Source organism: Bombina bombina, chromosome 1, assembly GCF_027579735.1.
Source record: "Bombina bombina isolate aBomBom1 chromosome 1, aBomBom1.pri, whole genome shotgun sequence".
Taxonomy (NCBI): Eukaryota; Metazoa; Chordata; class Amphibia; order Anura; family Bombinatoridae; genus Bombina; species Bombina bombina.
In genome coordinates, this window is record NC_069499.1 from 448,193,210 (window position 1) to 448,217,093 (window position 23,884).

General features: G+C 39.9%; 1 protein-coding gene across 1 annotated transcript in view; it reads right to left on the reverse strand.

Annotated features, from left to right (window-relative positions):
* The window catches only part of TLK1 (tousled like kinase 1), a 725,439-nt gene that overhangs the window by 189,188 nt on the left and 512,367 nt on the right, over positions 1-23,884 (reverse strand). The window contains 2 exon segments of the mRNA XM_053698426.1: positions 3,534-3,670; positions 4,258-4,368. Of these exon segments, the coding sequence (XP_053554401.1) occupies positions 3,534-3,670; positions 4,258-4,368 (248 nt within the window).

A 23,884-nucleotide genomic window follows, 5' to 3' on the forward strand; every position in this document is an offset into this window, starting at 1 on the left:
GTTTCTTTCCCACCAGTAACAGTTGAAATAATAGAATCCAACTGAGAACCAAATAATTTGTTACCCTGGAAAGAAATGGAAAGTAGAGTTGATTTAGAAGCCATATCAGCATTCCAAGTCTTAAGCCATAAAGCTCTTCTAGCTAAAATAGCTAGAGACATAAACCTGACATCAACTCTGATAATATCAAAGATGGCATCACAGATAAAATTATTAGCATGCTGAAGAAGAATAATAATATCATGAGAATCATGATGTGTTACTTGTTGCGCTAAGGTTTCCAACCAAAAAGTTGAAGCTGCAGCAACATCAGCCAAAGATATAGCAGGTCTAAGAAGATTACCTGAACACAGATAAGCTTTTCTTAGAAAGGATTCAATTTTCCTATCTAAAGGATCCTTAAACGAAGTACCATCTGACGTAGGAATAGTAGTACGTTTAGCAAGGGTAGAAATAGCCCCATCAACTTTAGGGATTTTGTCCCAAAATTCTAATCTGTCAGACGGCACAGGATATAATTGCTTAAAACGTTTAGAAGGAGTAAATTAATTACCCAATTTATCCCATTCTTTGGAAATTACTGCAGAAATAGCATTAGGAACAGGAAAAACTTCTGGAATAACCACAGGAGATTTAAATACCTTATCCAAACGTTTAGAATTAGTATCAAGAGGACCAGAATCCTCTATTTCTAAAGCAATTAGAACTTCTTTAAGTAAAGAGCGAATAAATTCCATTTTAAATAAATATGAAGATTTATCAGCATCAACCTCTGAGACAGAATCCTCTGAACCAGAAGAGTCATCAGAATGATGATGTTCATTTAAAAATTCATCTGTAGGGAGAGAAGTTTTAAAATATTTTTTTACGTTTACTAGAAGGAGAAATAACAGACATAGCCTTCTTTATGGATTCAGAAACAAAATCTCTTATGTTATCAGGAACATTCTGCACCTTAGATGTTGAAGGAACTGCAACAGGCAATGGTACTTTACTAAAGGAAATATTATCTGCTTTAACAAGTTTGTCATGACAATCAATACAAACAACAGCTGGAGGAATAGCTACCAAAAGTTTACAGCAGATACACTTAGCTTTGGTAGATCCAGCACTAGACAGCGATTTTCCTGTAGTATCTTCTGACTCAGATGCAACGTGAGACATCTTGCAATATGTAAGAGAAAAAACAATAACATATAAAGCAAAATTGATCAAATTCCTTAAATGACAGTTTCAGGAATGGGAAAAAATGCCAAAGAACAAGCTTCTAGCAACCAGAAGCAATGAAAAATGAGACTTAAATAATGTGGAGACAAAAGAGACGCCCATATTTTTTAGCGCCAAATAAGACGCCCACATTATTTGGCGCCTAAATGCTTTTTGGAGCCAAAAATGACGCCACATCCGGAACGCCGTATGACGCCAGAAACGGAAAAGAATTTTTGCGCCAAAAAAGTCCGCGCCAAGAATGACGCAATAAAATGAAGCATTTTCAGCCCCCGCGAGCCTAACAGCCCACAGGGAAAAAAGTCAAATTTTTGAAGGTAAGAAAAAATGATTAAATCAAATGCATTATCCCAAATATGAAACTGACTGTCTGAAAAATAAGGAAAGTTGAACATTCTGAGTCAAGGCAAATAAATGTTTGAATACATATATTTAGAACTTTATAAACAAAGTGCCCAACCATAGCTTAGAGTGTCACAGAAAATAAGATTTACTTACCCCAGGACACTCATCTACATGTTTGTAGAAAGCCAAACCAGTACTGAAACGAGAATCAGCAGAGGTAATGGTATATATAAGAGTATATCGTCGATCTGAAAAGGGAGGTAAGAGATGAATCTCTACGACCGATAACAGAGAACCTATGAAATAGACCCCGTAGAAGGAGATCACTGCATTCAAATAGGCAATACTCTCCTCACATCCCTCTGACATTCACTCCACGCTGAGAGGAAAACCGGGCTCCAACTTGCTGCGGAGCGCATATCAACGTAGAATCTAGCACAAACTTACTTCACCACCTCCATCGGAGGCAAAGTTTGTAAAACTGAATTGTGGGTGTGGTGAGGGGTGTATTTATAGGCATTTTGAGGTTTGGGAAACTTTGCCCCTCCTGGTAGGAATGTATATCCCATACGTCACTAGCTCATGGACTCTTGCTAATTACATGAAAGAAAAGTATATTAATATAACCGTGTTGGTTATGCAAAACTAGGGAATGGTTAATAAAGGGATTAGCTATCTGTTAAAACAATAACAATTCTGGAGTAGACTGTCCCTGTAAGCCTGTGATTAACCTATTTCTCTTCCATGGAATCTTATTTGGTTTTCAGAGTTTTGCAGGTTCCTCCTTTTTGTCTATTCTTTGTGGTGAGCTGAGGCAGTTTTTGAGAATCAAGTTCGACCTTTTTCCTAAGGTGGTTTCTTCTGTTAACTTCATTTGTGAGATTGTTCTCTTTGTTATAGTCCAAAGGAGGAGCTTCTCCACTATTTTGATATGGTAAAAGCTTTGCAGTTCTATTTTGTGGGCCACTATGGATCTCTTACAATCTTCTAGCTTGTTTATTCATTTTCTGGTTCCAGAAAGGGTCAGACGGCTATTGCAGTTTCATAATCCTTTTGGTTTAAGCTTTTATTTTCATAGAGCTTACTTGCAGGAGGATCAGTTTCCTTCTAAATGGGTTACTGCCCATTCTACCAGATCAGTTGTCTGATGGGTCTTTATTTGCAAGGCCGTTTTTTCCCCCCTTTACAGCTTTTGGTAGGCAAGTCCTTCAGGCAGCTGTTTCTGGGCATTTCATTTTAGAGTATGTATGTATTTATATATAGAAAGAAAGATAGATATATTCTGTATTATACTTGGAAAGAAAACACAACTAATAATCCAATGTATTTGGAATAGTATAAATATGGTCCCACCCAGATTACTCGTGGGCTCCACAGTTTAGGTATTAGTTCCTAGGAATATGGATTGTGGACTCTTACCACCTTTATAGAAGAAAATATAAAATGTATGCTTACTTGATAATTTAATTTCTTTCATGGTGATGAGAGTCCACAACCCCTCACCCAAATTTTTCTCTTGTGATTGTTTTTTTCTGGAGGCAGTTTGAATGTGCACCTATTTTCCCTGTTCCTTTTCATTGCACTTATTTTATTTTCCTACCTTCTTTTTTTCTAGCTTGGCTATACCTTAGATTGGTTTCCAGTAAGGTCGGATGGGTTTTAAGTGCTCTGGGAATTTTGTTATCTTTGCCTCCTAGTGACCAGGAGTACAATTCACAGGAGTAATGGATCATGGACTCTCACCACCATTAAAAAATTAATTTATCAGGTAAGCATAAATTATAGATTTTTTTAAATTGGTTCCATAAGTGCATCAATTAATATCGTTATAAGAAATGTTTTTGCAGGCAGTGCTTTTTTGTAAGATTCCTCTGCTAGTGCAAAACACTGACATCACTTGGCTCTTATTAACGCATAACTAGTGACTAAAAGAATTTCAGACATTCAATAACAAGACTAACTTGACAAGATTTTGAAAAGCAAAGCCATCTGTCCACTGTTCTGTAAACGAGGCTCCATGCCGAACGGTTGTGAAGTGTCCCAGTCGTAATCTGTCCTGCATGCTTTTTTCTCTACTCGCCAACTTTTCCTGAGTGCTCTGGGAGAAAAAATGGGTTAGGCATCATTACATTTGATGGTGTGTGTAAGAGGGTTTCTTATTACTAAAGTCACCTTGACCAACAGTAACAACAACATTTTGTATATTTCTAAATTATATCTTAATTTAGCTGAAATGTTGGTAATCTCCAATAAATTTAAATGGATATGAAACCCAAATTTTTTCTTTCATGGTTACGATAGAGCATGCAATTTTATAAAATTTTCTAATTTACTTCTATAATCAATTTTTTTAAATTATTTTTGGCATCTTTTGTTGAAAAGAAGGGACGTTGGCTCAGGAGTGTGCACATGCCTGGAGCACTATATGAAAGCAGTTTTGCATGAATGTTATCCATTTGCCAGAGCACTAGGTGTTAGAACCATTTCCTGCCATGTAGAGCTCCTGACACCTACCTGGATAGCTCTTAAACAAAGAATAATATGTGAACGAAACAAACTTGATAACAAGTCAATTGGAAACTTTTTTTTTAAATTGTATGCTCTGTCTGGATAGTAAAATAAATTTTTTTGGGTTTCATAACCCTTTAGTGCTCTGAAAATTTATATTCTAATAGCAAAACATACCTTTTCAATAAGCAGCTTCTTACTCATTGAGATGCATTTATTTAACCTCTCCTTGTACTTTTCGAGGATTTTTTGTTGTTCATCTATCTGTCTTCTAAGGTCACAGTTTATCTGTAATAGAAGACAAACATGGAAGAAAATGACTGAACATGGGAAATTTATATTTAACATGCAAGACGGTTGATTAAAAGGATTTGTTTAAAAAAGATCTCTGAATTCCTATTAAAAACAATCTGCTAAATAGTTACATTTCTATAAAAGCAAAAAAGGGAAAAATAACTTTTTTGCAATAAACAAAGCAGAGACTTTGAGTGGCATCAAATTAAAACACAGAGCTAAATTTCTGCTTGAATAGAATATCTATAGCATAAGAGATGTAACCTCATTCCTGGCAGCACATAAGATCTCATTCATTACTTACCGCCACTGGATGGAGTTTGACTTGGGAGGGTTACTGATTAACAACATTTTATAAAGATTTATAAATAATTTTTAACCTTTTGGTAGTAATATAGTAATTAGGTACTAGTGATGTATAATGCCCAGCTTATCTACCAGTAGTCTTCAGGAAGTATCTTCCTACTAAATATCTTCTTAATTTTATTTCCATTGCAGTTAAAGGGACAGTATACACTCATTTTCATATAACTGCATGTAATAGACACTACTATAAAGAATAATATGCACAGATACTGATATAAAAATCAAGTATAAAACCGTTTAAAAACTTACTTAGAAGCTGTCAGTTTGGCTCTGTTGAAAAGGTAGCTGGAAAGCCCACTGCAAGTGGCAAATAAGACACTCCCCCCTCCCCCTTCTTTTGCATATGAAAAGACCCTTTACACAAACAGGAGCAAGCTGGAGTAGGTAGTCGAGCGTATTCACATAAAACTTTGGGGCTTGGTAAGGAGTCTGAAAATCAGAGCAATGTTATTTAAAAATAAGCAAAACTATACATTAATTAAAAAAAAAAACTTTATGGGCTATATAAATAGATCATCTACAAAACATTTATGCAAAGAAAAAATGAGTGTATAATGTCCCTTTAAGTAAATAAGTGTTAACATCTTACCAACATTCAATACTAGTTTTTCCAGTAGAAAGAAACTCATACGAAGCATAGTATGGGCAACTAGGTCTTAGGTTTCAAGACTTTATTTCCTTCAGCTGCAAATACACAAACCATACGAAATGGCTCCCTTGTGAAACTACTTAACTGGCACTAGTAAAACACTTTTACCTTAAAAGGAGGCACTTTCTTCCTCTATTTATATATATCATGAATTAACACAGGCAGACCAAGAAGCTGCCGTCCTATATTGTACCTTGAAGGAAAAAAAAAAAACTGACATATTTACAAGCTTTCAGATAGTACTCAATAGCTGAGAGAGAGAGAGAGAGAGAGAGAAGAGAGAGAGCACGTGAGAGAACGAGGTCTTTGGAAACAAGTTTGAAGAATTCTGCACTAGACAATTAGCAATTTTTCGTTAACTCTAAATAAAATTATTTTTTTCCCACTGCTCTCAGAGAGGCTGGAGGCATAATGCAGTATTTTAGAATTGTGGCTCTGCAACATTGATTGCTTAGTAAAAACAGGATCATATTTACATATTGATGAGATTTTTTTTAAAATTATAGTTTTCAAAACTTAAAACAATTTGTAGACCTTTCACAAAGCAGTGCTTAAAGGGACACTCAAGTCAAAATTAAACTTTCATGAGTCAGATAGAGAATGCAATTTTAAACAACTTTCCAATTTACTTCCATTAACAAAAGTTGCAGTCTTTTTATATTTACACTTTCAGTCACCAACTCCTACTGAGCATGTGCAAGAATTTACAGCATATACCTATATGCATTTGTGATTGGCTGATGGCTGTCACATGATACAGGGGGAGTGGAAATAGACATAACTTTGCAATTTATTTAACAAATATATACTACTCATTTGAAGTTCAGACTAAGTGCTATTGCATTGTCTTCTTATCTTGCATATGTTGATTATGCAAATCTACAGTGTTGACTGGTCCTTTAAGTGTGAATATATGTTATGCATCCATAAACATTTTAATATTCTAAGAAGAAAACCCAAAAAAAAGTTTATTCTTAAAGGGACAGTCTAGATAAATTTAAAACTTTCCAATTTACATTTTTTTAATCAAATTTGCTTTGTTCTCTTGGTATTCTTTGCTGAAAGCTAAAACTAGGTAGGCTCAAGTACTAATTTCTAAGCCCCTAAAGACCGCCTCTTATCTCTGTGCCTTTTGACTGTTTTTCACAACCAGACAGCGATAGTTCATGTATGTCATATAAATAACTCGTCAAGAGTGAGCACAATGTTATCTGTGTCAGCACTGTTTGGCTAAAATGCAAGTCTGTCAAAAGAACTGAAATAATGGGGCAGTCTGCAGAGGCTTAGATACAAGGTAATTACAGAGGTAAAAAGTATATTAATATAACAGAGTTGGTTATGCAAAACTGGGGAATGGGTAATAAATGGATTATCTATTTCTTAAACAATAAAAATCCTGGAGTAAACTGTCCCTTTAAGGCAAACCAGATGACATGGTGATTAATGTAGACCACCAAGCTCTGAAACACACCTGGCTGTAGACATAGCTAGAAAATGATCTTGAAAAGTAATAAAGACAACTTTTACATAGGTTAAAATGAAATAACAAAACCTGATTAATTAAATTCACATGCCACATAATTATAGAATTTTTTTTCTCTAGTCAAAAATTCTTTCTAAAGCCTGATGGGAAGTCTGATCATCAGGATGAATACCAATCTTGCAATGAAAACAAGTCCACATCTTTCAGGAAATTAATGGATAAACCATCTTGAAGAAAACCCAAGATTTAAGGAACCGTCAAAAAATCCCAAGAATGATTCTTCTGTCAACATATTTGGAAATAGAGAGTCCAAATATGTTAGACATAATCAGTCTGCATAAGGATAGAAAAGGAAAAAAAAACAAAAAACAATTTATGCTTACCTGAAATGTATTTCCGGATATGGTGAGTCCATGGAATCATCAATTACTAGTGGGAATATCACTCCTGGCCAGCAGTAGGAGGCAAAGAGCACCACAGCAAAGCTGCTATATATGTCACTTCCCTTACCTATAACCTCCAGTCATTCAGCCGAAGGGAAAATGGAAAAAGAAGATAACACAAAGGTGTAGAGGTGCCTGAGGTTTTAGTTAAAAATAACGGTCTTAAAATAAAGGGTGTGCCGTGGACTCACCATATCCAGAAATAAATAAATTTATCAGGTAAGCATAAATTAGGCTTTCTTTCCTAAGATATGGTGAGTCCACGGAATCATCAATTACTTGTGGGAACCAAAACCCAAGCTAGAGGACACAGATGATTAGGGAGGGACAAGACAGGTAGCCTAAACAGAAGGCACCACTGCATGAAGAACCTTTCTCCCAAAAGAAGCCTCAGCTGAGACAAAAATATCAAATTTGGAAAAAGTATGCAGAGAGGACCAAGTTGCAGCCTTGCTGCAAAACAGAGCTCCGAGACTCTACAAGCAGAAAAACAGAATTTATGTTTACCTGATAAATTACTTTCTCCAACGGTGTGTCCGGTCCACGGCGTCATCCTTACTTGTGGGATATTCTCTTCCCCAACAGGAAATGGCAAAGAGCCCAGCAAAGCTGGTCACATGATCCCTCCTAGGCTCCGCCTTCCCCAGTCATTCGACCGACGTAAAGGAGGAATATTTGCATAGGAGAAATCATATGATACCGTGGTGATTGTAGTTAAAGAAAATAAATTATCAGACCTGATTAAAAAAAAAAAAAAACCAGGGCGGGCCGTGGACCGGACACACCGTTGGAGAAAGTAATTTATCAGGTAAACATAAATTCTGTTTTCTCCAACATAGGTGTGTCCGGTCCACGGCGTCATCCTTACTTGTGGGAACCAATACCAAAGCTTTAGGACACGGATGAAGGGAGGGAGCAAATCAGGTCACCTAGATGGAAGGCACCACGGCTTGCAAAACCTTTCTCCCAAAAATAGCCTCAGAAGAAGCAAAAGTATCAAATTTGTAAAATTTAGTAAAAGTGTGCAGTGAAGACCAAGTCGCTGCCTTACATATCTGATCAACAGAAGCCTCGTTCTTGAAGGCCCATGTGGAAGCCACAGCCCTAGTGGAATGAGCTGTGATTCTTTCAGGAGGCTGCCGTCCGGCAGTCTCGTAAGCCAATCTGATGATGCTTTTAAGCCAAAAAGAGAGAGAGGTAGAAGTTGCTTTTTGACCTCTCCTTTTACCAGAATAAACAACAAACAAGGAAGATGTTTGTCTAAAATCCTTTGTAGCATCTAAATAGAATTTTAGAGCACGAACTACATCCAAATTGTGCAACAAACGTTCCTTCTTTGAAACTGGATTCGGACACAAAGAAGGCACGACTATCTCCTGGTTAATGTTTTTGTTAGAAACAACTTTCGGAAGAAACCCAGGTTTAGTACGCAAAACCACCTTATCTGCATGGAACACCAGATAAGGAGGAGAACAATGCAGAGCAGATAACTCTGAAACTCTTCTAGCAGAAGAAATTGCAACCAAAAACAAAACTTTCCAAGATAATAACTTAATATCAACGGAATGTAAGGGTTCAAACGGAACCCCCTGAAGAACAGAAAGAACTAAATTGAGACTCCAAGGAGGAGTCAAAGGTTTGTAAACAGGCTTGATTCTAACCAGAGCCTGAACAAAGGCTTGAACATCTGGCACAGCTGCCAGCTTTTTGTGAAGTAACACAGATAAGGCAGAAATCTGTCCCTTCAAAGAACTTGCAGATAATCCTTTCTCCAAACCTTCTTGAAGAAAGGATAGAATCTTAGGAATTTTTATCTTGTCCCAAGGGAATCCTTTAGATTCACACCAACAGATATATTTTTTCCATATTTTGTGGTAGATTTTTCTAGTTACAGGCTTTCTGGCCTGAACAAGAGTATCAATGACAGAATCTGAGAACCCTCGCTTTGATAAGATCAAGCGTTCAATCTCCAAGCAGTCAGTTGGAGTGAGACCAGATTCGGGTGTTCGAACGGACCTTGAACAAGAAGGTCTCGTCTCAAAGGTAGCTTCCATGGTGGAGCCGATGACATATTCACCAGGTCTGCATACCAAGTCCTGCGTGGCCACGCAGGAGCTATCAAGATCACCGATGCCCTCTCCTGATTGATCCTGGCTACCAGCCTGGGGATGAGAGGAAACGGCGGGAATACATAAGCTAGTTTGAAGGTCCAAGGTGCTACTAGTGCATCTACTAGAGTCGCCTTGGGATCCCTGGATCTGGACCCGTAGCAAGGAACCTTGAAGTTCTGACGAGAGGCCATCAGATCCATGTCTGGAATGCCCCACAATTGAGTAATTTGGGCAAAGATTTCCGGATGGAGTTCCCACTCCCCCGGATGAAATGTCTGACGACTCAGAAAATCCGCTTCCCAATTTTCCACTCCTGGGATGTGGATTGCAGACAAGTGGCAGGAGTGAGTCTCCGCCCATTGAATGATTTTGGTCACTTCTTCCATCGCCAGGGAACTCCTTGTTCCCCCCTGAGGGTTGATGTACGCAACAGTCGTCATGTTGTCTGATTGAAACCGTATGAATTTGGCCTTTGCTAGCTGAGGCCAAGCCTTGAGAGCATTGAATATCGCTCTCAGTTCCAGAATATTTATCGGGAGAAGAGATTCTTCCCGAGACCAAAGACCCTGAGCTTTCAGGGGTCCCCAGACCGCGCCCCAGCCCACCAGACTGGCGTTGGTCGTGACAATGACCCACTCTGGTCTGCGGAAGCTCATCCCCTGTGACAGGTTGTCCAGGGACAGCCACCAACGGAGTGAATCTCTGGTCCTCTGATCTACTGGTATCGTCGGAGACAAGTCTGTATAATCCCCATTCCACTGACTGAGCATGCACAGTTGTAATGGTCTTAGATGAATTCGCGCAAAAGGAACTATGTCCATTGCCGCTACCATCAAACCTATTACTTCCATGCACTGCGCTATGGAAGGAAGAGGAACAGAATGAAGTATTTGACAAGAGTTTAGAAGTTTTGATTTTCTGGCCTCTGTCAGAAAAATCCTCATTTCTAAGGAGTCTATTATTGTTCCCAAGAAGGGAACCCTTGTTGACGGAGATAGAGAACTTTTTTCTACGTTCACTTTCCACCCGTGAGATCTGAGAAAGGCCAGGACAATGTCCGTGTGAGCCTTTGCTTGTGGAAGGGACGACGCTTGAATCAGTATGTCGTCCAAGTAAGGTACTACTGCAATGCCCCTTGGTCTTAGCACCGCTAGAAGGGACCCTAGTACCTTTGTGAAAATTCTTGGAGCAGTGGCTAATCCGAACAGAAGTGCCACAAACTGGTAATGCTTGTCCAGGAATGCGAACCTTAGGAACCGATGATGTTCCTTGTGGATAGGAATATGTAGATACGCATCCTTTAAATCCACCGTGGTCATGAATTGACCTTCCTGGATGGAAGGAAGAATTGTTCGAATGGTTTCCATTTTGAACGATGGAACCTTGAGAAACTTGTTTAGGATCTTGAGATCTAAGATTGGTCTGAATGTTCCCTCTTTTTTGGGAACTACGAACAGATTGGAGTAGAACCCCATCCCTTGTTCTCCTAATGGAACAGGATGAATCACTCCCATTTTTAACAGGTCTTCTACACAATGTAAGAATGCCTGTTTTTTTATGTGGTCTGAAGACAATTGAGACCTGTGGAACCTCCCCCTTGGGGGAAGCCCCTTGAATTCCAGAAGATAACCTTGGGAGACTATTTCTAGCGCCCAAGGATCCAGAACATCTCTTGCCCAAGCCTGAGCGAAGAGAGAGAGTCTGCCCCCCACCAGATCCGGTCCCGGATCGGGGGCCAACATCTCATGCTGTCTTGGTAGCAGTGGCAGGTTTCTTGGCCTGCTTACCTTTGTTCCAGCCTTGCATTGGCCTCCAGGCTGGCTTGGCTTGAGAAGTATTACCCTCTTGCTTAGAGGACGTAGCACTTGGGGCTGGTCCGTTTCTGCGAAAGGGACGAAAATTAGGTTTATTTTTGGCCTTGAAAGACCTATCCTGAGGAAGGGCGTGGCCCTTGCCCCCAGTGATATCAGAAATAATCTCTTTCAAGTCAGGGCCAAACAGCGTTTTCCCCTTGAAAGGAATGTTAAGCAATTTGTTCTTGGAAGACGCATCCGCTGACCAAGATTTTAGCCAAAGCGCTCTGCGCGCCACAATAGCAAACCCAGAATTTTTCGCCGCTAATCTAGCCAATTGCAAAGTGGCGTCTAGGGTGAAAGAGTTAGCCAATTTGAGAGCATGAATTCTGTCCAAAATCTCCTCATAAGAAGAATCTTTATTGAGCGCCTTTTCTAGTTCATCGAACCAGAAACACGCTGCTGTAGTGACAGGAACAATGCATGAAATTGGTTGTAGAAGGTAACCTTGCTGAACAAACATCTTTTTAAGCAAACCCTCTAATTTTTTATCCATAGGATCTTTGAAAGCACAACTATCTTCTATGGGTATAGTGGTGCGTTTGTTTAGAGTAGAAACCGCCCCCTCGACCTTGGGGACTGTCTGCCATAAGTCCTTTCTGGGGTCGACCATAGGAAACAATTTCTTAAATATAGGGGGAGGGACGAAAGGTATGCCGGGCCTTTCCCATTCTTTATTTACAATGTCCGCCACCCGCTTGGGTATAGGAAAAGCTTCGGGGGGCCCCGGGACCTCTAGGAACTTGTCCATTTTACATAATTTCTCTGGAATGACCAAATTCTCACAATCATCCAGAGTAGATAACACCTCCTTAAGCAGGGCGCGGAGATGTTCCAATTTAAATTTAAATGTAATCACATCAGGTTCAGCTTGTTGAGAAATTTTCCCTGAATCTGAAATTTCTCCCTCAGACAAAACCTCCCTGGCCCCCTCAGACTGGTGTAGGGGCACTTCAGAACCAGTATCATCAGCGTCCTCATACTCTTCAGTATTTTCTAAAACAGAGCAGTCGCGCTTTCGCTGATAAGTGGGCATTTTGGCTAAAATGTTTTTGATAGAATTATCCATTACAGCCGTTAATTGTTGCATAGTAAGGAGTATTGGCGCACTAGATGTACTAGGGGCCTCCTGTGTGGGCAAGACTGGTGTAGACGAAGGAGGGGATGATGCAGTACCATGCTTACTCCCCTCACTTGAGGAATCATCTTGGGCATCATTTTCTCTAAATTTTGTGTCACATAAATCACATCTATTTAAATGAGAAGGAACCTTGGCTTCCCCACATACAGAACACAGTCTATCTGGTAGTTCAGACATGTTAAACAGGCATAAACTTGATAACAAAGTACAAAAAACGTTTTAAAATAAAACCGTTACTGTCACTTTAAATTTTAAACTGAACACACTTTATTACTGCAAATGTGAAAAAGTATGAAGGAATTGTTCAAAATTCACCAAAATTTTACCACAGTGTCTTAAAGCCTTAAAAATATTGCACACCAAATTTGAAAGCTTTAACTCTTAAAATAACGGAACCGGAGCCGTTTTTATAATTAACCCCTTTACAGTCCCTGGTATCTGCTTTGCTGAGACCCAACCAAGCCCCAAGGGGAATACGATACCAAATGACGCCTTCAGAAAGTCTTTTCTATGTATCAGAGCTCCACACACATGCATCTGCATGTCATGCTTCCCAAAAACAAGTGCGCAATAGAGGCGCGAAAATGAGGCTCTGCCTATGATTAGGGAAAGCCCCTAGAGAGTAAGGTGTCCAATACAGTGCCTGCCGGTTATTTTACATAATTCCCAAGAATAAAATAATTCCTCAAAGCTATGAAGTATAAAATATGCTTATATATCAATCGTTTTAGCCCAGAAAATGTCTACAGTCTTAAAAGCCCTTGTGAAGCCCTTTTTTTCTCATGTAATAAAAATGGCTTACCGGATCCCATAGGGAAAATGACAGCTTCCAGCATTACATCGTCTTGTTAGAAATGTGTCATACCTCAAGCAGCAAAAGTCTGCTCACTGTTTCCCCCAACTGAAGTTAATTCCTCTCAACAGTCCTGTGTGGAAACAGCCATCGATTTTAGTAACGGTTGCTAAAATCATTTTCCTCTTACAAACAGAAATCTTCATCTCTTTTCTGTTTCAGAGTAAATAGTACATACCAGCACTATTTTAAAATAACAAACTCTTGATTGAATAATAAAAACTACAGTTAAACACCAAAAAACTCTAAGCCATCTCCGTGGAGATGTTGCCTGTACAACGGCAAAGAGAATGACTGGGGAAGGCGGAGCCTAGGAGGGATCATGTGACCAGCTTTGCTGGGCTCTTTGCCATTTCCTGTTGGGGAAGAGAATATCCCACAAGTAAGGATGACGCCGTGGACCGGACACACCTATGTTGGAGAAAAAAAGCAATGAGAAACAAAACCTTCCAAAATAACAACTTAATATCTATGGAAAGTAAAGGCTCAAACAGAGCCTACTGCAAAACTTTAAGAACAAGGGCAAAACCCTAAGGGGAAGCAACCGACTTAAACACAGGCCTGATGTAGACCAGTGCCCGACAAAAAGATTGCACATCTGGCACGTCCACCAGATGCTTATGTAGCAAAAAAGACATTGCAGAAAACTGACCCTTCAGGGTACTGACTGACAAACCCTTCTCCAGACCACCCTGGAGAAAGGATAAAAAATTCAGAAAAACCCCCACTTAGACAAAACTAAGCGTCCAATCTTCAAGCAGTCAGCTTCAGAGATTTAGATGAAGGAAAAGACCAAGAATCAGAAGTCCTTCCTCAGAGGTAGTCTCCAAGGTGGAGAGATGTCATTTCCACTAGGTCTGCATACAAGATCCTGCGAGGCCACGCAGGGGCTAATAAAATCACTGCCGCTCTCTTCTGAAAATACGAGTAATGACTCGTGGAAAGAGAACAAACAGAGAAAAAGGTATGCAAGACTGAAATCCAAGAAAAACGCCAGAACATCTATCAGGATGGTCTGCGGATCACATAACCATAAACCGTACCTTCGAAACTTGGTGTTCTGTCGAAACGCCCACAGAAGCCAATTCCTGAAACCCCCCATGTGAGGGTCTACCTATAGAACACTTCTGGATGGAAATGCTCACTCCCCATGATGAATTATCAGTCTGTATAGAAGTCCGACTCCCAATTGTCCACCCCTGGAAAGTGGATGACCGACAGCAAATGTGAGCTTCCTCCCACTGAACAATCCAAGTCACCTCCTACATGGCTAAGGAACCCCTAGTTCCTCCCTAATGGTTGATATAAACCCTAAAGGTGATATTGTCCGACTGGAACCAAGCTAGGGATGACTGAGGTCAAGTCATCAGAGCATTGCGAATTGCTCTCAACTCCAAGATGTTTAAAGAGGAGAGCAGACACTTCTGAGTCCATAATCCTTAAACAAGACCCAGACAGCTTACCACAGCAGGTTGGCATCCGTGTTCACATCACCCAGGAATATCTCCAGAAGCATGCGCCCGGAGATAGATACTCCTGAAACAATACTACGGAAGAAAGTCTCTTGTCATCTGATCTAAATCTATACTTTAAGACAGATCCAAAAGTTCTCCATGTCATGAAAAATAGCAAAAAGAATGATGTTCATGGAATACCATCAGACCAATTCTCTCCATACACAGGGTCACAGAAAAGTGAAGAAATATCAACTGCAGCTAAATCCAAATTCCCAACCATCTGGTTGCAAGATGGCTAAGCTATTCACCGGCCACTAAAACTTACTGTTGGCCGGACAGAAGACTGCAGAGTGGGGAAAAGGAATACATCCTTGAATTTCTGACCTCTGAAAGACATCTCCTAGATAAAGAATGAAATAAAGGTCAAAGCATACAGCACCTGGTGTTCCCAGGCAATCTCCCATCCAGGTACTGACCAGACCTGACCCTGCATAACTTCCGAGATCAGACGAAACACATAGAACAAGGAGTTTCTTCAAGTTCAGACATGTTAAACAGACTAGCAATAGCCACAATAGTTGTAAATCACCTCATATAATGATTCAAAAAACTTTTAGAAATTTTTTTTTAACTGCGCCTTTAAGAAATAAAAGCACAACAATTTTTACCAAACTGCACTAAAAACGTCAAACGATTATATAGAACACTTTAATTTGTCCAAAAATTATTGCACCCTATAAGCACAGGAGAAATTACCCTTTAAGAGACATTTTAATGCAAAAAAATATTCTTTAACAATCAAAATGACCCCTGCACCTCGCCACAGCTCTGCTGTGGCACCTACCTGCCCTCAGGGTACTGAAAACTGACTCGACAACGATCCGGTGACTGTAAAATAACTTTAGGCCCCACCGTAGCTAATGCCTGCTGCCTTCTTAGAGAGAGAAAACTGCGCGTCTGAGCACGCGAAATAGGCCCCGTCCATCAAGGACGTCGCATCAACAAACGGCCTAACCGCATGGGAAGCGGTTTGAATAGGAAAAGCCATGTGGTCCCCTGTATATACACTATACTAATAAATAACTGCAGCCCTACTGACCTTAATATAAAATATATACATGTCAAGCCCAATATAGTTATGCAAACCGTAGTAGCAATATGTATAAACACAAGAATTTCAGTAACACCCTCAGTCAAACAGGTCTACTGCTTACCCCTTCCCTTGCAGGGAAGAAATGTCAGCCAGTTCTGATATAACAAGTCTCCTCAGAAATAAAAGACTGAACATACCTCAATGCTGCTTGTAGCATAACACCGTTCCCCACACTGAAGATTTCTCGCACTACCTTCAGAAGTTCTGTGGGAACCAAAATGGATCTTAGATACGTCTGCTAAGATCATCAACCTCAGGGCAGAAAAATGTCTTCATTCTATTTCTCCCTGAGGAAAATAGTACAAACCGGTACCATTTTAAAATAAAAAACTTCTTGATTGAAGAATCTAAATCTAACACCTCACTTTACCTCTTCCTATTACTAACACAGGCAAAGGGAATGACTGGGGGTGGAGAGGAGGGAGGAGCTATATATAGAGCTTTGCCTTGGTGCTCTTTGCCACTTCATGTTAGCAGGAGAATAAATCCCACAAGTAAGGATGAAATCCGTGGACTCGTCATATCTTGTAGCAGAAACAGTGAATATCAGGAAGCTTAGCAATCTTTCTGTGGAATAAAACAGAAAGAGCAAAGATTTGTCCCTTCAAGGAACATGCAGACAAACCTTTATCCAAACCATCCTGAAGAAACTTTAAAATTCTAGGAATTCTAAAAGAATGCCAGGAGAATTTATGAGAAGAACACCATAAAATATAAGTCTTCCAAACTCGATAATAAATCTTCCTAGAAACAGATCTACGAGCCTGTAACATAGTATTAATCACCGAGTCAGAGAAACCTCTATGACTAAGCACTAGGCGTTCAATTTCTATACCTTCAAATTTAATGATTCCCTCAGGCAGGAAGATATAAGCAGGTTGGCAACACCAAGGAACGGCTAACCCATCCACCGCCTCCGCCTGAGGATCCCTGGACCTGGACAGGTACCTGGGAAGTTTCTTGTTTAGATGGGAAGCCATCAGATCTATTTCTGGAAGACCCCACATCTGAACAATCTGAGAAAACGCATCTGAATGGAGAGACCACTCTGCCGGATGTAAAGTCTGACGGCTGAGATAATCGGCTTCCCAATTGTCTACACCTGGGATACGTACCGCAGAAATTAGACAGGAGCTGGATTCCGCCCAAGAAAGTATCCAAGATACTTCTTTGATAGCTAGGGGACTGTGAGTCCCACCCTGATGATTGACATATGCCACAGTTGTGATATTGTCCGTCTGAAAACAAATGAACGGTTCTTCCTTCAACAGAGGCCAAACCTGAAGAGCCCTGAAAATAGCACAGAGTTCTAAAATATTGATTGGTAACCTCGCCTCTTGAGATTTCCAAACCCCTTGTGCTGTCAGAGATCCCCAAACAGCTCCCCAACCTGAAAGACTTGCATCTGTTGTGATCACAGTCCAGGTTGGACGAACAAAAGAAGCCCCTTGAACTATACGATGGTGATCTAACCACCAAGTCAGAGAGAGTCGAACATTGGGATTTAAGGATATTAACTGTGATATCTTTGTATAATCCCTGCATAATTGAGTCAGCATACAAAACTGGAGAGGTCTCATATGAAAACGAGCAAAGGGGATCGCGTCTGATGCTGCAGTCATGAGACCTAAAACTACCATGCACATAGCTACTGAAGGGAATGATTGAGACTGAAGGCTTCGACAAGCTGAAACCAATTTTAATTGTCTCCTGTCTGTTAGAGACAGAGTCATGGACACTGAATCTATCTAGAAACCTAAAAAGGTGACCCTTGTCTGAGGAATCAAGGAACTTTTTGGTAAATTGATCCTCCAACCATGTCTTTAAAGAAACAACACTAGTTGATTTGTGTGAGATTCTGCAGAATGTAAAGACTGAGCTAGTACCAATTTATCATCCAAATAAGGAAACACTGCAATACCCCGTTCTCTGATTACAGAGAGTAGGGCACCAAGAACCTTTGAAAAGATTCTTGGAGCTGTCGCTAGGCCAAATGGAAGAGCGACACAAACTGGTAATGCTTGTCTAGAAAAGAGAATCTCCAATTCATCTCTGGATGAATCGGAATATGAAGATATGCATCCTGTAAGTCTATCGTGGACATATAATGACCTTGCTGAACATAAGGCAGAATAGTCATAGTCAACATTTTGTAAGTTGGCACTCTTACAAAACGATTCAAAATTTTCAGATCCAGAACTGGCCTGAATGAATTTTCTTTCTTTGGGACAATGACTAGATTTTAAACAAACCACAGACCCTGTTCCTGAAACGGAACTGGTATGATTACCCCTGAGAGCCTTTACTGGATTTGCTGGGATGCATGAGAGAAAAAAAAAATCTCACAGGAAGTCTTACTCTGAATCCTATGCGATACCCTTGAGAGACAATACTCAATCCATTGATTTTGGACAGAATCTGCCCAAATGCTTTGGAAAAATCTTAATCTGCCCCCACCAGCTGAGCTGGAATGAGGGCCGCACCTTCATGCAGACTTGAGGGCTGGCTTTGGTTTCTAAAACGGCTTGGATTTATTCGAAGAAGGTTTCCAATTGGAACCAGATTCTTTGCGGGAAGGATTGGGTTTCTGTTCCTTATTTTGTCGAAAGGAGCAAAAACGGTTAGAAGCTTTAGATTTACCCTTAGGTCTTTTATCCTGAGGTAAAAAAACTCCCTTCCCCTCAGTGACAGTTGAAATAATCGAATCCAACTGAGAACCAAATAAATTACCTTGGAAAGAAAGATAGTAATCTAGACTTAGATACCATATCAGCATTCCAATATTTGAGCCACAAAGATCTTCTAGCTAAAATAGCTAAAGACATAGATCTAACATCAATTTTGATGATATCAAAAATGGCATCACAGATAAAATGATTAGCATGTTGAAACAAGCTAACAATGCTAGACAAATCAGGATCCATTTTCTGTTGCGCTAAACTTTCCAACCAAAAAGTTGATGCAGCTGCAACATCAGCCATAGAAATGGCAATCCTGAGAAGATAGCCAGAATATAAATAAGCTTTCCTTGGATAAGATTCAAGTTTCCTATCTAAAGGGTCCTTTAAAGGAAGTACTATCTTCTATATGAATAGTAGTACGTTTGGCAAGAGTATAAATAGCCCCATCAACTTTGGGGATCTTTTCCCAAAACTCCAATATAACTGCTGGCAAAGGATACAATTTTTTAAACCTTGAAGAAGGGATAAAAATTACCAGGCCTATTCCATTCCTTAGAAATCATATCAGAAATAGCACCAGGAACTGGAAAAACCACAGGAGGTTTATAAACAGAATTTAAACATTTACTAGTTTTAGTATCAAGGGGACTAGTTTCCTCAATATCCAAAGTAATCAACACCTCTTAACAAGGAACAAATATACTCCATTTTAAAGAGATAAGTAGATTTGTCAGTGTCAATATCTGAAGTAGGATCGTCTGAATCAGATAGATCCTCATCAGGAGGATAATTCAGTATGTTGTCGGTCATTTGAAATTTCATCAGCTTTATGAGAAGTTTTAAAAGACCTTTTACATTTATTAGAAGGCGGAATAGCAGACAAAGCCTTCTGAATCGCATCAGCAATAAAATCTTTTATATTAAAAAAAAAAATGCAAACAGCATAGCCCTCTGAACATAGAAAAAGACAAGAGGCATATAAAAAAAAAGTTTAAATAATGAAAATTATTTGGCGGAAAGTATGACGCACAACGCAAAATGAATTTTTTGGTGTTAACAACATCCTGAAATGACACGCTCGCCTCATTGCAGATGTAACCTTGTGCAAGGAAACTCTGAGTCAACTAAGACGCCGGAAATGACAAATTTGTGTCAACGGACGTACTTTCGCTCCAAAAAAAAAATTCTCGCAACAAAAATGACACAATAAATAAGCATTTTGCGACTTTGCGAGCCTAATTTGCCCGCCAAACTTTTATGAACAAGCAATTTGAGAAAAAAAAAAAAAAGGACTATACCCCTGAATATGTTTTTTTCCCAAATATGAAACTGATAGTCTGCAAAAGGAAATATACATAAACCTGACTCATGGCAAATATAAGTACAATAGATATATTTAGAACTTTATATTAATACATAAAGTGCCAAACCATAGCTGAGAGTGTCTTAAGTATTGAAAACATACTTACCGAAAAACACCCATCCACATATAGCAGATAGCCAAACCAGTACAGAAACAGTTATCAGTAGAGGTAATGGAATATGAGAGTAAATAGTCGATCTGAAAAAGGGAGGTAGGAGATGAATCTCAATGACCGATAACAGAGAACCTATGAAAAGATTTCCTATGAGGAAAACCATAGAATTCAATAGGTGATACTCCCTTCACATCCCTCTGACATTCACTGTACTCTGAGAGGAATCTGGCTTCAAAATGCTTAGAAGCGCATATCACAGAAGAAAATCAAGCACAAACTTACTTCACCACAGGCCCATAGGGAGGCAAAGTTTGTAAAACTGAATTGTGGGTGTGGTGAGGGGGTGTATTTATATAGGCATTTTGAGGTTTGGGAAACTTTGCCCATCCTGGTAGGATTGTAAATCCCATACATCATTAGCTCATGGACCCTTGCCAATTACATGAATTTTTTTTATTAAACCAATTCTTAGTTGAGCAAGCCTTCCACACAACTTCAGCATCAGAAGAAGGAATTATACTGCCTGAATCTGAAATTTCACCCTCAGATGTACCCGAAGAATCTTCATCCTCAGACTTCTGAGAGGAAATACTTTGATTAGCCACTTCAGGATCAGAAACCTTACTTACTTGTTTCTTTAAATTTCCTTTTTGCGTTTTCCCTGCAGCATTGGAAAAGTAGACAGCTCCTTAGATACCGCAGAAGATACCTGGGCAGTAATATCTTGCAAAGTAACTCCAGACGGAGCATGAGAGGAAACGCAGGGCACTGCATGTGCAGATGAATAGGATTGGGACGCTTGAAGAGAAAGCTGCGGCACATCTAAAACAGGAGGCTCCTGAACAGCATCCGCCTTAGCTAATAATGGTTCAGGGTCAAAAAGTCTATTTCTATAAGTTCTTTCAATACATGAACAAAAAGGTACTAAGGGTTCCACTTGGGTATCAAAACAAAAGCTACAGGTAACATCCTGCACAGCCTCCTGATCCATAATACAAAACGAAGCAAATAAAAATACATTTTTTTAAAATATCTTTTAACAAAGGATATAATAGAGAACGAAAAAAACGTTCTTAAATAAATGTTCCCTTTAAATTTACCAAATCAAGAAAACATACCCCGGGCAACACTCTACACCTCAGCATAATTACTGAGGTGCCCTACCTGTCTTGCAATCCTCAGCAAACTGAGGAAAAAAACAAACCCGTTTACAATCCTGATTTCCAGATAAGCAAAAAAAGCAAGAAGCCTTCTAAACAGCAGAGCCATCTGAAATATGGGCACCTCACTCTTACAGGAAGTTAAAAAAGCGCCAAAAAAACCTGACATCACAGAATCAGAACCTCCCTAAAAGGGGCGGTCTTACAGCTGACAAAAAAGCCATTTTAAAAAAAAATAAATTTACAACTTTCTTGAAAAACAGGCTTAAAAACAAACACTAAACCCCCCCAAAAAAGTACATAATATGTTACTAAAAACAGATCCTCACTGAGCTATCAATAAAATAAATAACTCTTCCACTAACAGTGCCTGCAAAAACTGCACCCTGACAGGAATAAGAAACGTCCCCCTGCAGTGTTTTAGCTGAATAAATGACACATTTTTCCCTGCTACATAGAAAAATAAAACTGGCACTTACCTTAATATTCATCTGTCCGGCAGCAGGACAGCTCACCTGGTTTGAAAGGATGCCATCCCTCACATGGACCTGTGGAAATACAGAAAGACTGAATAAACTTACTCAGGCTATTTAAATAGGGCAGCAAAATTTATGGGAAAACGCAGTGAGGATTGTACCCCACAAGTTCCCAATTGATTAAAAGCCACCATTGCCCTGCTGAAGAGACTGACATGGGCTAAGGCTAGACCCTTTAGAAAGATCAGAGCAAACCTACTCTGCTTTAAAATAAAAAAAAACATAATTTATGCTTACCTGATAAATTCCTTTCTTCTGTAGTGTGATCAGTCCACGGGTCATCATTACTTGTGGGATATTAACTGCTCCCCTACAGGAAGTGCAAGAGGATTCACCCAGCAGAGTTGCTATATAGCTCCTCCCCTCTACGTCACCTCCAGTCATTCGACCAAGGACCAACGAGAAAGGAGAAGCCAAGGGTGTAGTGGTGACTGGAGTATAATTTAAAAAATATTTACCTGCCTTAAAAAACAGGGCGGGCCGTGGACTGATCACACTACAGAAGAAAGGAATTTATCAGGTAAGCATAAATTATGTTTTCTTCTGTTAAGTGTGATCAGTCCACGGGTCATCATTACTTGTGGGATACCAATACCAAAGCAAAAGTACACGGATGACGGGAGGGATAGGCAGGCTCTTTATACAGAAGGAACCACTGCCTGAAGAACCTTTCTCCCAAAAATAGCCTCCGAGGAAGCAAAAGTGTCAAATTTGTAAAATTTGGAAAAAGTATGAAGCGAAGACCAAGTTGCAGCCTTGCAAATCTGTTCAACAGAGGCCTCATTCTTAAAGGCCCAAGTGGAAGCCACAGCTCTAGTGGAATGAGCTGTAATTCTTTCAGGAGGCTGCTGTCCAGCAGTCTCATAAGCTAAACGAATTATGCTACGAAGCCAAAAAGAGAGAGAGGTAGCAGAAGCTTTTTTACCTCTCCTCTGACCAGAGTAAACGACAAACAGGGAAGACGTTTGTCGAAAATCTTTAGTTGCCTGTAAATAAAATTTAAGGGCACGAACTACATCCAGATTGTGCAAAAGACGTTCCTTCCTCGAAGAAGGATTTGGGCACAAGGATGGAACAATCTCCTGATTGATATTCCTGTTAGTGACTACCTTAGGTAAGAACCCAGGCTTAGTACGCAGAACTACGTTATCCGAGTGAAAAATCAAATAAGGAGAATCACAATGTAAGGCTGATAACTCAGAGACTCTTCGAGCCGAGGAAATAGCCATTAAAAATAGAACTTTCCAAGATAACAACTTTATATCAATGGAATGAAGGGGTTCAAACTGAACACCCTGTAAAACGTTAAGAACAAGGTTTAAACTCCATGGTGGAGCCACAGCTTTAAACACAGGTTTAATCCTGGCCAAAGCCTGACAAAAAGCCTGAACGTCTGGAACTTCTGACAGACGCTTGTGTAACAGAATGGACAGAGCTGAGATCTGTCCCTTTAAGGAACTAGCGGATAACCCCTTTTCTAAACCTTCTTGTAGAAAAGACAATATCCTAGGAATCCTAACCTTACTCCAAGAGTAACCTTTGGATTCGCACCAATATAGGTATTTACGCCATATTTTATGGTAAATCTTTCTGGTGACAGGCTTCCTAGCCTGTATTAAGGTATCAATAACTGACTCAGAAAAACCACGCTTTGATAAGATCAAGCGTTCAATTTCCAAGCAGTCAGCTTCAGAGAAGTTAGATTTTGATGTTTGAAAGGACCCTGAATCAGAAGGTCCTGTTTCAGAGGTAACGACCAAGGTGGACAGAATGACATGTCCACCAGATCTGTATACCAAGTCCTGCGTGGCCATGCAGGCGCTATTAGAATCACTGATGCTTTCTCCTGTTTGATTCTGGCAATCAATCGAGGAAGCATCGGGAAAGGTGGAAACACATAAGCCATCCTGAAGGTCCATGGTGCTGTCAAGGCATCTATCAGGACCGCTCCCGGATCCCTGGATCTGGACCCGTAGCGCGGAAGCTTGGCGTTCTGTCGAGACGCCATGAGATCTATCTCTGGTTTGCCCCAACGTGGAAGTATTTGGGCAAAGACCTCTGGATGAAGTTCCCACTCCCCCGGATGAAAAGTCTGACGACTTAAGAAATCCGCCTCCCAGTTCTCCACTCCCGGGATGTGGATTGC